This window comes from Perca fluviatilis, chromosome 21 (assembly GCF_010015445.1).
Source record: "Perca fluviatilis chromosome 21, GENO_Pfluv_1.0, whole genome shotgun sequence".
Classification (NCBI taxonomy): domain Eukaryota; kingdom Metazoa; phylum Chordata; class Actinopteri; order Perciformes; family Percidae; genus Perca; species Perca fluviatilis.
Window position 1 is genome coordinate 19,630,387 of NC_053132.1, and position 13,640 is coordinate 19,644,026.

A 13,640-nucleotide genomic window follows, 5' to 3' on the forward strand; every position below is an offset into this window, starting at 1 on the left:
CGTTAGTCTACCGTTTTTTTTCTTCTCACATGCGGAGTGAGTGATACTTATTATGCAAAGGAATCAGACGTCATAGTCGTGGTATATTATAGCACACCTCTGAACCAATCAGATTGCTTGTTTCGAGCTACCCGTTTTAAATAACGAAATATACACGTGTGAGGAAGTCTCATTTATCTTAACAGAAGAAAAAAAAACAATTGAACATTAATTAGTTTCACTTTACCTTGTTTTATTGAGAAAAAAGACTACATTGGTCAACACAGTGGCAAGGTACTCTGAAGAAAGCATGTGTCAATAACTATGATGGATTCACTTATACACAAATAAGTGGGTCTGTGAGGATCAATACACTGTTTCAGCAGTCAGTTCCTCATCATACATTAACATTCTCTAAAGCAAATACCTCACAAAACAGTTAATACTTATTTCAAACAATGACCCACTTTATTCATACAATGCAAGTGTCTACCAATAACGTACAATTTGTATAAACTGTGCATTGTACACACAATCTACATTAAACAAGAGTGAAACCATAAGGAGTGAAAAAATTCCCTTCAGCAAAAGGTAATTCTGCCCATTTAAAATAACTTCCAGCAGTCAAATCAAAATAAACTTGGGATCATAAGCACGGTGGCTATCATATTCAAACGGGCACCTTCACAGAGTGGACTTCTGTACACACACACACACATTATGTGTTTGTATTATATGCATTTTTTTAAATATCTCATACAAACTTAAGTGTATATAAATAGCCTTCCTATTATAAACAGTGACATACTGTTTTGCGACAAACTTTTTTCCCAACACATCACTCTCCCTTCATTCTCACAACCTTTGTATATCATAATTCCTCTTAATAAAAGAAAGACAAAATTAATAATAATAAAAACAGAAATAACAAATTTTTTTTTGCAAGTCAGGTAGACAGCCTCAGTGCTGGTCTTCTTTGTCATCTTCACTATCAATTACATGGATCTCTTCATTCTGTATTCTGCACTGACTGCAGAACAGACAAGCCTGAAAAGACCCTATGACACTGTCGAAGCATCTCTTTTGCATCTGAATTGGACATTTCACCCCAAAATGAAGATTCAGGTACTTTAGGAGAAGGCTGAGACAAAAGTGTTTGCTGGTTTTAATTATATGTCCTGAAGTTTAAAGTTATAATACTTTTTTAGATTTTCATTTAATCAATCACTCTATATACTGGAGTAGGTTTTATCAGTGGTGGCGGAGTCTGCCATTGCTGTGCTTCATACCTATTGCCTTCCTATGCACCAGGGATTTACAGGAAACGATACACGCATGTACCCAGTGCAATTATATCTAATTGATATCAGAGCTTTTTAGGTTAAAACAAGTGCAAACTGCCACGACTTTACATTAAAAGATTTCAACTGCAACACGGGGTGGCTTTTATTGTGAAGCAGCAACAGGAAACGTAATGTCTTAGTCAATTTGATTACAACTTTCAGTGAGTTGGTGATTAGACAGGGTTTAAATTGTCATTTTGGGGTGAATTATAACTTCAACACAAAATATTTTCTTTAGTACTACAAAACGTTTCAGAATTCCTGCTTCTCCATGTGCTGACTTGATTATGCAATGCTTCCCTGTTGTGGCTAATGTAAAATACACACTGGCACAGTCAAACACACTTGTGCCAAGAAACGGAAATGGATCCCTTTAACAGAGCAGACTGGCAATGAGAGAGACTAGCATGCAGGCTGGTGAGATGTCAGGTTGGGGTGATATTCAGTGTGTCGCAGGGGTCCCATGTTGCATGAGTCCCCTGAAGGCATGACGGCGGTGCAAATCCTCCTCCTTTGTTAGACGATTGGCGCTGATCTGTCATTCGTGACCGTTGGTCTCAGCTTGACTGTTGCAAACGGATTCCCTCCTCTGCAGGAAGAAAATGTGAGTATAACGTCTTAAAATGTATCATCATCATCATCATCATCATCATCATCATCTGGTAATTAAAGTTTAATTACAAACACACGTGTGAAAATCTGTAAGTTTCTGTTAGTTGTGTTAGATCACTCACCCTAGAAAGGGAGCCTTTGCAGTCCCATTGACTAAAGAAACCTTCTGTCAAAAAAACACAGAAAAAAGACCCGTCAAGATCAAGTGGACAAAGAGAATTAACACGTTCAACAAACACTGTCACAGTCACCACAAATCCACATCCTCCCTCCAGCTGTGCAGAAAGTCAGTGTTGTCAGACTGGTTTGTTAAGATTTCTCATCAACAGTTGTCCCCCCTCTTTCTTTCCCAATCAGCGCAGTGGAGCTTTGACACATACTTAAGGTTCAGGTATAACCTCAGACCTTAACGATTCTGGAATCTGGACAATCTAGAAAGGCTGGCGAGAGACACACTCCTCTCTTTATCTCCTCCGCAGAGCCAAGTGTGCATGGAGACAATAAAGCCGGGGACATAAATAACCAGTGCTATGTGCCCTGAGGGCTACCATAGCACATATCTGCTTATAAAATGCTGTAAAAGAAAGTTTGTAGAGGAGCTACAGCAGTTGATAAATATGTCAGAGGAACTACTGTCAACCTGGGAGTTTGTAGTTTAGAATGTTGTTTTCATTTCAGATCAAATACATGTAAGATCATGTATTTTAAACTAAGATTTTATCATTCATTTATTTAGTGTGCATATTTAGTGATGCAAATCGTTATAACTTAACTCTGTTATCAAGCTTTTAGTAACAGCCATCATTGCATTCAATATTAACTGCAAAAAAACCATCTACAAGGCACAGAACAAGTAGCCACAGTTATGTTTTGGTAACCTTTATGCCCTAAACTTTCAGGATACACCTCCTCCCAGGTTGTGCACTGCCCTCGACAAACTTACATTGAAATGACTCAAAAAATTGCTATAAATAAATATTTTATTCTCTCTGGGATTAGAGACATTTCAAATCAAATTGCCAGAAATATTAAAATGTTATTCAGAAATTAAAAAAAAAAACTATTAGAAATGAAACAAAATAAAAAACAATATTCAAACCACTCCAAACATGCAAAAAGAATAATTAGGGTTAGTGACTTTTTCACGGCAAATGTAAAACATAAAGTCGATCTTTGAGTGCTGGCGGCAAGTCACACAACTACAGCACCTGAACCAATCACCGAAACTGAGACGCCTCAATTTAGGGTCCCCTCTACAGACTGTCAAATGGCTCCACCAGGAGCCAAACATGTTTTAGAATTAAGGAGAAGGGATTTGAATGCTGCCTGAGAGGTGAAACACAAGGAACTAAAGTCCTCACAAGGTCCACCTTTGCCCCACAGTGACAATAACAAACCTAAACAGCACAGTCAGCCTTCACCCCTTTGAACAAATCCTCAAAGCTAAGCTACATTTGTTTTTGTAAAAACTGATATGAGGATGAGATGAGAAAAGGAAAAAAAAAAAGAAAAGCATTGGGATTCCTACTGTTGGGAAGGTACATCCCTCACTGTGGTTTATTTCATGGTATAACCCTGAGGCAGCAGATACAAAGGACACTGAGTACAGACAGAGCAGCGAGGAAGGTGTTGATGAGGGAGGAAAAAAAAAAGAAGTGTGCCTGGGCTTGTCTGCTAGCTGGACAGCTACTAGTTCATTCTCAATCAGCTGACACAGTGTAGGTACACAATTAAACTGTGTCTGTACCCTCTTGTCCTTTATGTAACTCTCTCCTTCTCCTCCAATTTCCCCTTTTTCCAAATGAAACCTGGCAAAACCTGGCTGGGAGCATTTTTCAGATGTCTTTAAAAATAAATTTTAGCCAAAAACTCTGTGGTCTGTTTCACACTTTTCCATTATGTCTCAATAAAGTACTTACATAACATATACATATACACACACAGACTGACACATCCTTTCTGGAAATAGTTGTCTAGATTAATGCAGCACATTTCCTCAAACTGGTTAGATAAATTAAGGGTGTGTTTCTGAATGTGCTCTGTCTTAAGGGCGTGGAGGCGATGACTATGCAGCAAGGAGATGTTGATAAGATACAATTAATCCGACTAAATGTTGGACGGCATTTCGGGGTGTGGTCGTGGAGTCTGTGCTAAATTAGGTTAGTCAATAAAAATATATCCTATCAGGAAACAAAAGACCTTTTCTAGAACATGTGATGTGGCACGACGCTGAAGTTGGCTTCCGATTCGCAGCTTCCGATTCGGCAGTTAAGGGGACATTTAAGGGAAACTTAAAGCTGAAGTTAGCTTCCAATTCACAACGTCCGATTCAGCAGGGAAACATAACTTACATTGCTGAGTGACTGATCCTCTGTTTTTGAACCTCTTACTGTATTGAAAGCGTGTTAAAGCGTGTCGTTAAGGTAAATTATTAATTATGTCAAAAACACACTTTTAGATTTGTGAAAGCTTTATTGTCTTTATGAGAATGCAATAAAGGGAGATTTTTTTTCATATGTGGACCACATTAGACCAGGTCCAGATCCAAAACCATTATACCTAGACTTGCCAAATTATCCCAGAGAGGCTAAAGATTCTTAAAAACACAGTCTCAGATTTGTGAAAGCTTTATTCTATTTGTGAAAAAATTTGTGAAAAATTTACCTTAACGACTAACATGCTTTCAATACAGTAAGAGGTTCAAAAACAGAGGATCAGTCACTCAGCAATGTAAGTTATGTTTCCCTGCTGAATCGGACGCTGTGAATTGGAAGCTAACTTCAGCTTTAAGTTTTCCTTAAATTTCCCCTTAACTGCCGAATCGGAAGCTGCGAATTGGAAGCCAACTTCAGCGTTGTTGATGTGGCCCACTTAATATGCTGCCTTCAAATATTTTACAAGAAACTGTGAACTGTTAGCCTGACAAGCCAGACCCACGTCAACATGTTGGGTCTGGGAACTCACCATTGGCAGGGCTCAATCCGAGGGGTGGGATAAACGGTTGTCTTTCAAATTCCCTCTGCACACAATAGGATAGCGCTACAACCAGGCAGAGCAACGAAGAAGTAAGAGAAGCTAGTTGATAGATTAAAATATGCCGTATCCGGTCGGCAAACTGTGCCGTTCTTTGTTCTTTTCTCAAAGGAAAGCTTAACTCCAAGTCTTCCAGAAGACAGCTGTTCCCAGCAGCAGCAGCCATAAGCCCGCCCACTGACTCTATACACGATGTGATTGGCCTGACCAGAGTTTGGTTTTTCCAGCTCGCAAGTCAACGGAGAGTGCCTAGACCCCGCTGGCTGCAAATTAAATTTGCTGCCACTAGAGTAAATTGTAACAACATTTGTTGGAAAGAAGCGAAGAATGACAAGAGAACAGCGAGAAGTCTTTTGGCGTCCATGTTGCCATTGTAGCAGCGGTGCTCTCACAACTTCACCACCTGAATGCCAAGCATATTGTGTACACAACTTCCCATGTTGTAACCACAAGCTCACAAGTTCCATTTGAAGGCAGCATTAAACATTCAAACATGGCAGCTGTCTAGCACAACCACAGTCCTCTGTGGTTAGCAAAGTTTAGCAAAAACTTGCCTATTTTTATCTATTCAGCAGATACAAAGCAACATTAACATTCATTTGGAGTAATATTCTGGCAACCTGATGACTGTTAAAGGTCCCATGGCATGAAAATTTCACTTTATGAGGTTTTTTAACATTAATGTGAGTTCCCCCAGCCTGCCTATGGTCCCCCAGGGGCTAGAAATGGCGATAGGTGTAAACTGAGCCCTGGGTATCCTGCTCTGCCTTTGAGAAAATGAAAGCTCAGATGGGCCGATCTGGAATCTCCTCCTTATGAGGTCATAAGGAGCAAGGTTACCTCCCCTTTCTCTGATTTGCCCACCCAGAGAATTTGGCCCGCCCATGAGAAAGAGAGAGACATCATGGCTTAAAAACAAGTGAAGCTCATTGTGGGACTGACTCTAGTGGCTGTAATTCTGCACCAAGGCTGAATTTCGGGAAAGAGACTTCAGATACAGTATTAGGGGACTGCTAAGGCCTACGTATATAAAAACATCCAAAAAGCAGCATGTCATAGGACCTTTAATCCAATATTCACTCTACTTTAAGCTCTGTATTTGGTTTGGTATTTTAGTGTGAATGCTTAAAGTCGGGTGCTGGTACTGACTGTGTTCTGTGGCGAGGGCGTCGAGGGGACCACTGGACTAGAGGGGGCGTAGTCACTATAGTCTGGTGGCGGCAGCAACACTGGCTCCTCTTCATCCTGCTCTGGCAGACTGGCCACACTCAGTCTACGCACCGGTGTGCCAAGATTGCTGCTAACGCACAAGACATAAAGGTTCAGCTATCAATATTTAACAGACAACAGCTGTAAAACAAATCATTGATTCACTTCCCCGCATGTTGTAATGTTTTCTTACCTATTTGATATCATTGGCTCAGTATATGGTCTGCAGTAAGATGAGGGAAACCAGCCCCGCCTAATAAGGAAGACAAACACACCATAATATCAGAAATGTTATACAATCTTTTATATAAAAAGTCATCCAAAGTCTTTATTGTTCATTGATTTTTTGGATACCCATTAGTTGTTATCTTCCTGGAGTGCATGTAACATAATAACGCCCTCTCTTTAAAGGAATAGTCCCAGACGTGGGAGAGGTAACAAGGTAATCTCATTTAACTCTAGAAGAATATAATATCATGTCTAAAAATCATTTCCACTAAAAGGATTATTGTCATATAAAAGAGCCAGAGCAGGAATACTGACACTGACTTTCGGCATTCTGTGTGCATACAAGAGACTGCAAGGACACCTGTTTCTGTGAGTTGAAATTGTTCACTGCTACAGACAACAAACTTAAATCAGATGTGCATATAATCCACGACAGACAGACAAGACTGATTGTGTTCACTATGACTCAGAAGTTGTCTCCAAGTCACGTCTAGAGAAAAATATGGCTTATCACACCATTGCACTGGATTTGTTGCTAAGAAACAGAATGTAATGTGATTTATCCCAACATCATGTCCTCATCTTGACAAACTGCCACTGACTACATTAAAACCACTTCAATTTACACACACACACGCACACACACACACACACACACACACACACACACACACACACACACACACACACACACACACACACACACACACACACACACACACAGGGAGAAAGCTTGCCTTAATTTGTTTCAAAGTGGGGATGAAAAAATAGTCAATACAAGCTCTGTAAGCACTCTGTAATCCTTTCGCCTGCATTTTGAGTCCTAATTGATTTAGCAAGGAGTTGAAGATGACTTTAATTACACAGGCAAATCAGAGGCTACTTTATGGATTTGTGTTGCCATATTTGTTCCATTCACTCATCATCGTGTGCCAGGGTGAAGGAAAATTAGGCATCAAGCATTCAGCGTTGAGGCAAATATTAAAGACCAGATGTCTCTTGTTTGTGTGTGTGCACCCGGATGTTTTGCAAGAGAGAGAGAGAGCTTTACAACATGTCATGTCGAACATACCTGACATACTCTGTGTTTCTAAGCATGATGTTTTAGCACAGCAAAATATTAAAACAAAGCCGGAAAGAAGTACTGCTAACCTTAGTCATGCGAATAATGTGTGTGCCAGTGTTGCTGCGTGTTTGTTGGAATGAAAGTACATTTCCTTTAAGACATAAATATTTAAAAACAGGTCACAAATATGTAGTTCAATCTTTTCAAAGGGCTCAAGGAATTGGTCCTCAGCAAACGTTACTCAAACAGGAGTGCATTCATTAGGGAATTTTGTCATTGGCAGATTAATGCACATTTGGTGCGTTAGGAGTATTTACGGCAACAGGGCTGTGTACGTGGGATTGACTCAAAATAAACTACAGTGGGTGTGTTCATGGTAATGAAGAAACGTGTTGGACAACAATAGTGATCTCTGGCACAGAGGAATAAACTTGATCAGACTTTCGATTACATAGAGAATACTTGTGAGTCGGATCATCACCATAGTGGGTTTTGGTCTGTTCATGGGATTTGTTGACACTACGAAAAGTATAGTATCATTTATCCTTCAAAACCACATAGGCTGAGATGAATAAAAAGATGGATAAACTATGACTCATCATGAGACAAAGAACCACCAAAACAAACACAAATCATTTATATTTCCAGAAACTGAGCTGAGGACTGAATATGAAACTGGTTAAAAACATACTGCTGTGTCTTGTTCAGCTCTCCGTACAGCCAGCCGTCCTTCTCTTCTTGGATAAGCAGCGTGATGATGTCGCCGTCGTCGAAGCTAAGCAGTGTGTGGTTGTTGCCCGCCGTGTGGGGAAAGATGGTTCTAACTCGGGGCTTCCTGCCCACGTTGAGACCGGACGACTGGGATGTCGACTTGGACAGACTGACCTCTCCAAGACTGTCCTGGTCTGGAGGAGATTAGAGATATATATCAGTTATATCAGTTATCTGTCAAACATTATTTCATTTAAAGTAATAGTTTGACATTTTGGAGAAGGTGGTTTTTTTTTTTTTGGGGGAAGGGGTTTTTTTTTTGAAGGGGGGGGGCTTATATTTAGAGCACTTTTCCGCTAAAAGAGAATATGAGAGTTGTATTGATTTTCTCATCTAACTCTTCACAAGACAGCGAATAAGTGCATTTCCCAAAATGTCAAAAAGTAATTACAAAAAAAAAAAACAATATCTCAGACAACAATGTTGATCTATGATCTATGACCTTCTATGATTAAAAAATAAAAAATAAAATAAAAGGTAATTCTGCATGAGAAACAGCAGGAATTACAGTTCATTACAGTTTCTATTTGAAATAACACCCCTAATTATTAGCAAACAGTCAACTTTCTGCATTAACTATAAATTCACAAATGTTTAATTGAGCTTCCTTCATTAAAAATAACTGTACGATACAAAACAAAAACAAAAAAATTCTATGATCTAATGATGTCCATGATACTTGTTCAGTTTTGATAAAAGGGTGATGCATCTGGTTAACAATGGGAATGAAAGATGTCACAGTCATTTGTGGGAGATGGGTATATTTACGTTTGTGTTTTAGAGAAGCCACCCTTACCTGAGTTGTGGTCTGAAGGGGGGGGTAGCGAAAACCTGGGCTCTGGGTCAAACATGTTGGCTAGCGGACTGGTCTGTGCTTTCAGTGGCGGTGCTGGAGGAGGCGCCCCTGACTCCACGTTGTTCTGAGGAGATGTAGAAGAACGTGATTAGCAGACGCAATATGTTACAAAATATGAGACGGCAATAAGGAAATCATAACCATTTTCTCTGAATGACCAGGGTAAAGTCCTTATCAACGGATTATTTTTAAACAGTCATTACTGTAATTGAAACTAAATGTCTTCCTCCTACACAGCAATAAATAGCCACAGCCATAAAAAACATTCAGTGGACTTTACACACACAACAAGAGAGGCAATGCAGGATTTCCCATGGCTGATAGTCAGATAATGATAACCAGCCACTTTACACACACAAACAAACAGCCTCAATCTGATATAACAGATATCAGCACCTTTGCAAGATAAACTACAAGCAACAATACAAGAAAAAATACTTTAGGGATGGTCTTGTGTAGACGATTTGTTCCACTAGTTGGAATGCTTTTATCCACAGCTCTTACAGTAAGATGAGTATCAACGTTAGTGAAAGCAAAAAAAAAAAAAAGTAAATAAAGCTAATGATGATAATAATGATAATAATATTCTTAAATGTAGCCTGATCTCACAGACAGGGGTGGAAATCAACAGAGGCCTCACGATACTTATGTCACGATACGATATTATTGCGATTTTAAACATGTTACAATATTCTGCGAAATACTGCAATTTGTTACCTTTTGTCCAACTTCAAATTTTTCCCAATTTCAAATGATGTCCCCGAAAGGAAACTTTGTCAAAATCAGCTTTATCTAAATAGATACATTTCTCTGTTTGTTCATCTCACTTCAATTTTATTGCTGCAAAATGGGATTGTCAAGCAGACAAACTGACCAGCGCATATATAATAATAGATTGATACTTGGCGTCTGTGTATCGACACAGTATTGCCACGGAAAATATCGCGATACTGTGCTGTATCGATTTTTTCCCCCCACCCCTACTCACAGAGCACACGTTCATGCCATTTTAGCATGAATCCATACGCGACCAGCTAATACTCACCCTGTTGTAGCGTTCAACCAGCGGCGATTGTTTTGGAGTGGTGGTCAGCTCCTCTATCATGGTCGTCACTGTGTCCGGCACCTTGGTGATGTCGCTGCACTTTTCCTGCCAGCTGGGGAGCTTCACGGCCAGCATCTCTTTGGCCTGGAAACACCAGGGAAAGAACGGTGTTACACAGTCCACTAATGGAGGGGTCTGACTATGCAGGTTCACCTCTCTGTCCATGCTTACCTTCTCATGGAAGTTGCTAGTTTGATAGGAGAACATGCAGTGTTTGTCCGCCAGGAAACAGAAGCGTCTCTTTTCTTCCAGTAAGGCCTCTCTGCAGCCATCAGCGATGAACTTCTGCATGTCCACCTGGCGTGACGAGATGGTCTCCAAATACTGCAGACAGGGTCATAGGACAGCAGGGAGGCCATGGCACAGGTTTAATAACTAGTCAGGTTTCAAATGAGCAATACAATAAGTGAAAGATTGTGTTTTACTATATTCTATGGAGAAGCTTTTCCACAAGTGACCACAAAGGCAATGAGCTAGTGCCTGAATCGGACCAAAAAAGGTGCCAGTACTCTAATTCAGCAGTTTCATGAATATAGTTTCTTGGATATATTTATACGCATGGTACTCAGCACTGCAATGAACAAAACAATAAAACCAAAAGCACGGTGCTTCGCTCAGCCTCATGAGAAGGTAGAATGGGCCTAAATAAATGCAATGAATGGGGCACAAAAACAAAACATAATAGCAATAAATTAATAATCATAACAATAATAATAAAATAAAAAATAATAAATAGTAAATAAATGAAACAATAATAAAAGAAAACATAGAATACATTACAGGAGAATAATAATAGAAATATGAATAAAAAAAGATGATAAAAGAAACTAGCAAGGAAAAGAAAAACGAAAATATGACAAAATAAAATAATAGAAATAAAAAATTAAAGTTATTTATTTTTGTTCCCATAATTTGCTTTTATTTTCTCAATTTAAAAATGAAATAAAATTTACTTATTTATGTTTACTTAACATTTAAAAAAAAGAATGCATAAAAAAGAATGTATAATACTTTTTTATGATTTTCTTTTTTTTTAAAGTACATGTTCATCTTGCATGTGCCAGCACCTCCACCTCTGCAGCACAGGCTGGGCTACAGGGTGAATCAGTTTGGAAGAATGTGCTGCTTTAACATCGACCTCAGTGGGAAACTGGCTCTTGATGCAGTAAAAGCTCACTCAGTGACCATAACTCAATGTTTGAGTGCTCGGGTCAAATCAAGGCACTAATAAGCATTGTACTCAAAGTCTCTGCACTAAGCGCCGAAGTTGATTCGGGTCCCCTGCTGCTCGTGGATCAGTCTTAGCGCAGCGGTGAACCAAATCAGTGTGCTGAAAGACACCCCTTCACTACAGAGAACGTATCAGCCTGGAACTCAGAGTAGATGGGCGACTGGACCTCACATAAGACATGTCTCTTTGAAATGACTTCTCAACCCACTCCTCCATCCATTTATTCTACACCCACTCTTCTCACAGTATCTCTCCCATTTCCCTAGGTCGTCATGGTGACGGTAAAGCAGCCTGTCTCTAAGGGCTCTGTCGAAGACACTACTTTACTGTCTGGTCACTTTCTCTCTCCACGATAGCCTGTCAGACGCTGAACCAAGGCTCTTAAGTTCCCATTTTCACATTGCCAGACTCTCAGCCAGAGGTGGGAGAGCAGAAAGACGGGCCTGAACTCATCACCGGCAGCGCTACTACACATGATAATGAGAAAGCTGGGGCAGTTAGCCTGGTTTCCTTTGTAGTTCACCAGTGTCATCTTTTATCAGATAATAAAACAAAAGCCTCTTCTGAAAGAGGAGGGGCCCCAGATAAGACAACTTATTGTGCAATTGTCTTTTTAAAATGTGCCATTCAAGTGCAAAGATAAACAGGAGACTGATTCTGATGTAAGAAACACAGCCTAGGCTTTTTTATAACCTGCAATCACTTCTTGACTATACTTAAAGTGATGGTTCGGAGTAATTCACCCTAGGGTCCTTTGCACCATGACCTCGAGCCAAACACCCCCCCAGAAGCTTTTATCACCTGGGTCTAACATTGGGAGAGTTAGCGTAGAGTAGCGTTATCAGCTGAATAGCTTAGCGCAGGGGCTAATGGACCCACGTTTGTATCTTAATAATGCCCGAAATGATACCAAACGTCTACAAGTAGTACAAATAGGTTATGCTCTCATAAAACGATGGATTGGAAAGTTTTTAAGTACACCAGAAGTTTATGAACACTTGCCTGCTCTCTTCAGCTCTCTGTTGCTGCTGTTGCTGCTGCTACCTGCAGTTAGACGAGTGCTTAGGGCCGTCTACAAATTACTACACCGAAAAGAGTTACAACAAAAATATTTATTAATTCAATGATTAAATAAGGTAATGTCTCCAAACTTACCTCAATAATTACTTGTCTCCTGCTAGTTATACTACAGCACTTACTTAAAAAAAAAAGTTAAATTAATAAATATTTTTGTTGCATCTCTTTTTGGTGTTGTAATTTGTAGACGGCCCTAAGCACTCGTCTTACAGCAGCAACAACAACAGCAGAGAGCAGAAGCCAGCAGGCAAGTGTTATTTACATAAACTTCTGGTGTACTTACAAACTTTCCAATCCATCGTTTTATGAGAGCATAACCTATTTGTACTACTTGTAGACGTTTGGTATCATTTCGGGCATTATTAGTGGGGTAATTTACGAGATACAAACGTGGGTCCGTTAGCCCCTGCGCTAAGCTATTCAGCTGATAGCGCTACTCTACGCTAACTCTCCCAATGTTCGACCCAGGTGAAAAAAGCTTCTGGGGGGGTGTTTGGCTCGAGGTCATGGTGCAAAGGACCCTAGGGTGAAATTACTCCGAACCATCACTTTAAATTAAAGGTTTTGTTTGATAATTCTCTCAAAGCAAACTAGGCTTACACACCATCCATCATCAAAGTGAGGCCATGAAAACAGTCGATAAATTAAAACAAGAGACAGACAGGAGTTACTACTCAGGCTTTGCAGTCCCTGCTTCTTCCCACCACATTGATTTACAAAGCCACTCCCTGCCTGAGGTGTTAACACTGCTAGTTGTTAGCGGACAACAGGACGTAAACACCCAACAATGTGCAACAATCGTTTGGAGGCGTACACTTCAACCGTACTCAGGGTCACTGCAAACCACACAATGAACCTGCTCAAGCAAGGCGATGTCGACACTGACTAATACATCTTCAAGGCCATGTGTGTGTGTACTCAGCAGTTACACATATTTTAGCTCTGTTTATCATTTCAGTAAAACCACACTAGCTGTTATGCACGTCCTGTGACTCTGATAGAAAGAACATTGTAGCATTGTACACTGTAAAACATACACTTTAACATATTGATGGGTTGAAAATTGTTATATTTCCAAATGTTAGTAGTAATATTTTATGTTTTGTATTTATGGTCACTTCCTGATGTGT

General features: G+C 39.8%; 1 protein-coding gene across 4 annotated transcripts in view; it reads right to left on the reverse strand.

Moving 5' to 3' along the window:
- Positions 1–211: 211 nt before the first annotated feature.
- Positions 212–13,640, reverse strand: part of baiap2l1a (BAR/IMD domain containing adaptor protein 2 like 1a) — a 32,094-nt gene continuing 18,665 nt past the window's right edge. The window contains exons 7-14 of one of the 4 annotated variants that reach the window (XM_039789266.1): positions 10,374–10,526; positions 10,143–10,286; positions 9,038–9,161; positions 8,162–8,375; positions 6,370–6,429; positions 6,117–6,264; positions 2,057–2,097; positions 212–1,911 (exon numbers count right to left, since the gene is read on the reverse strand). In XM_039789266.1, the coding sequence (XP_039645200.1) occupies positions 1,839–1,911; positions 2,057–2,097; positions 6,117–6,264; positions 6,370–6,429; positions 8,162–8,375; positions 9,038–9,161; positions 10,143–10,286; positions 10,374–10,526 (957 nt within the window). In that variant the 3' untranslated portion in view covers positions 212–1,838. Of the gene's footprint in view, positions 1,912–2,056; positions 2,101–6,116; positions 6,268–6,369; positions 6,430–8,161; positions 8,376–9,037; positions 9,162–10,142; positions 10,287–10,373; positions 10,527–13,640 lie in introns of all 4 variants that reach the window. The other 3 variants (XM_039789264.1, XM_039789265.1, XM_039789263.1) reach the window with 3 other exon arrangements.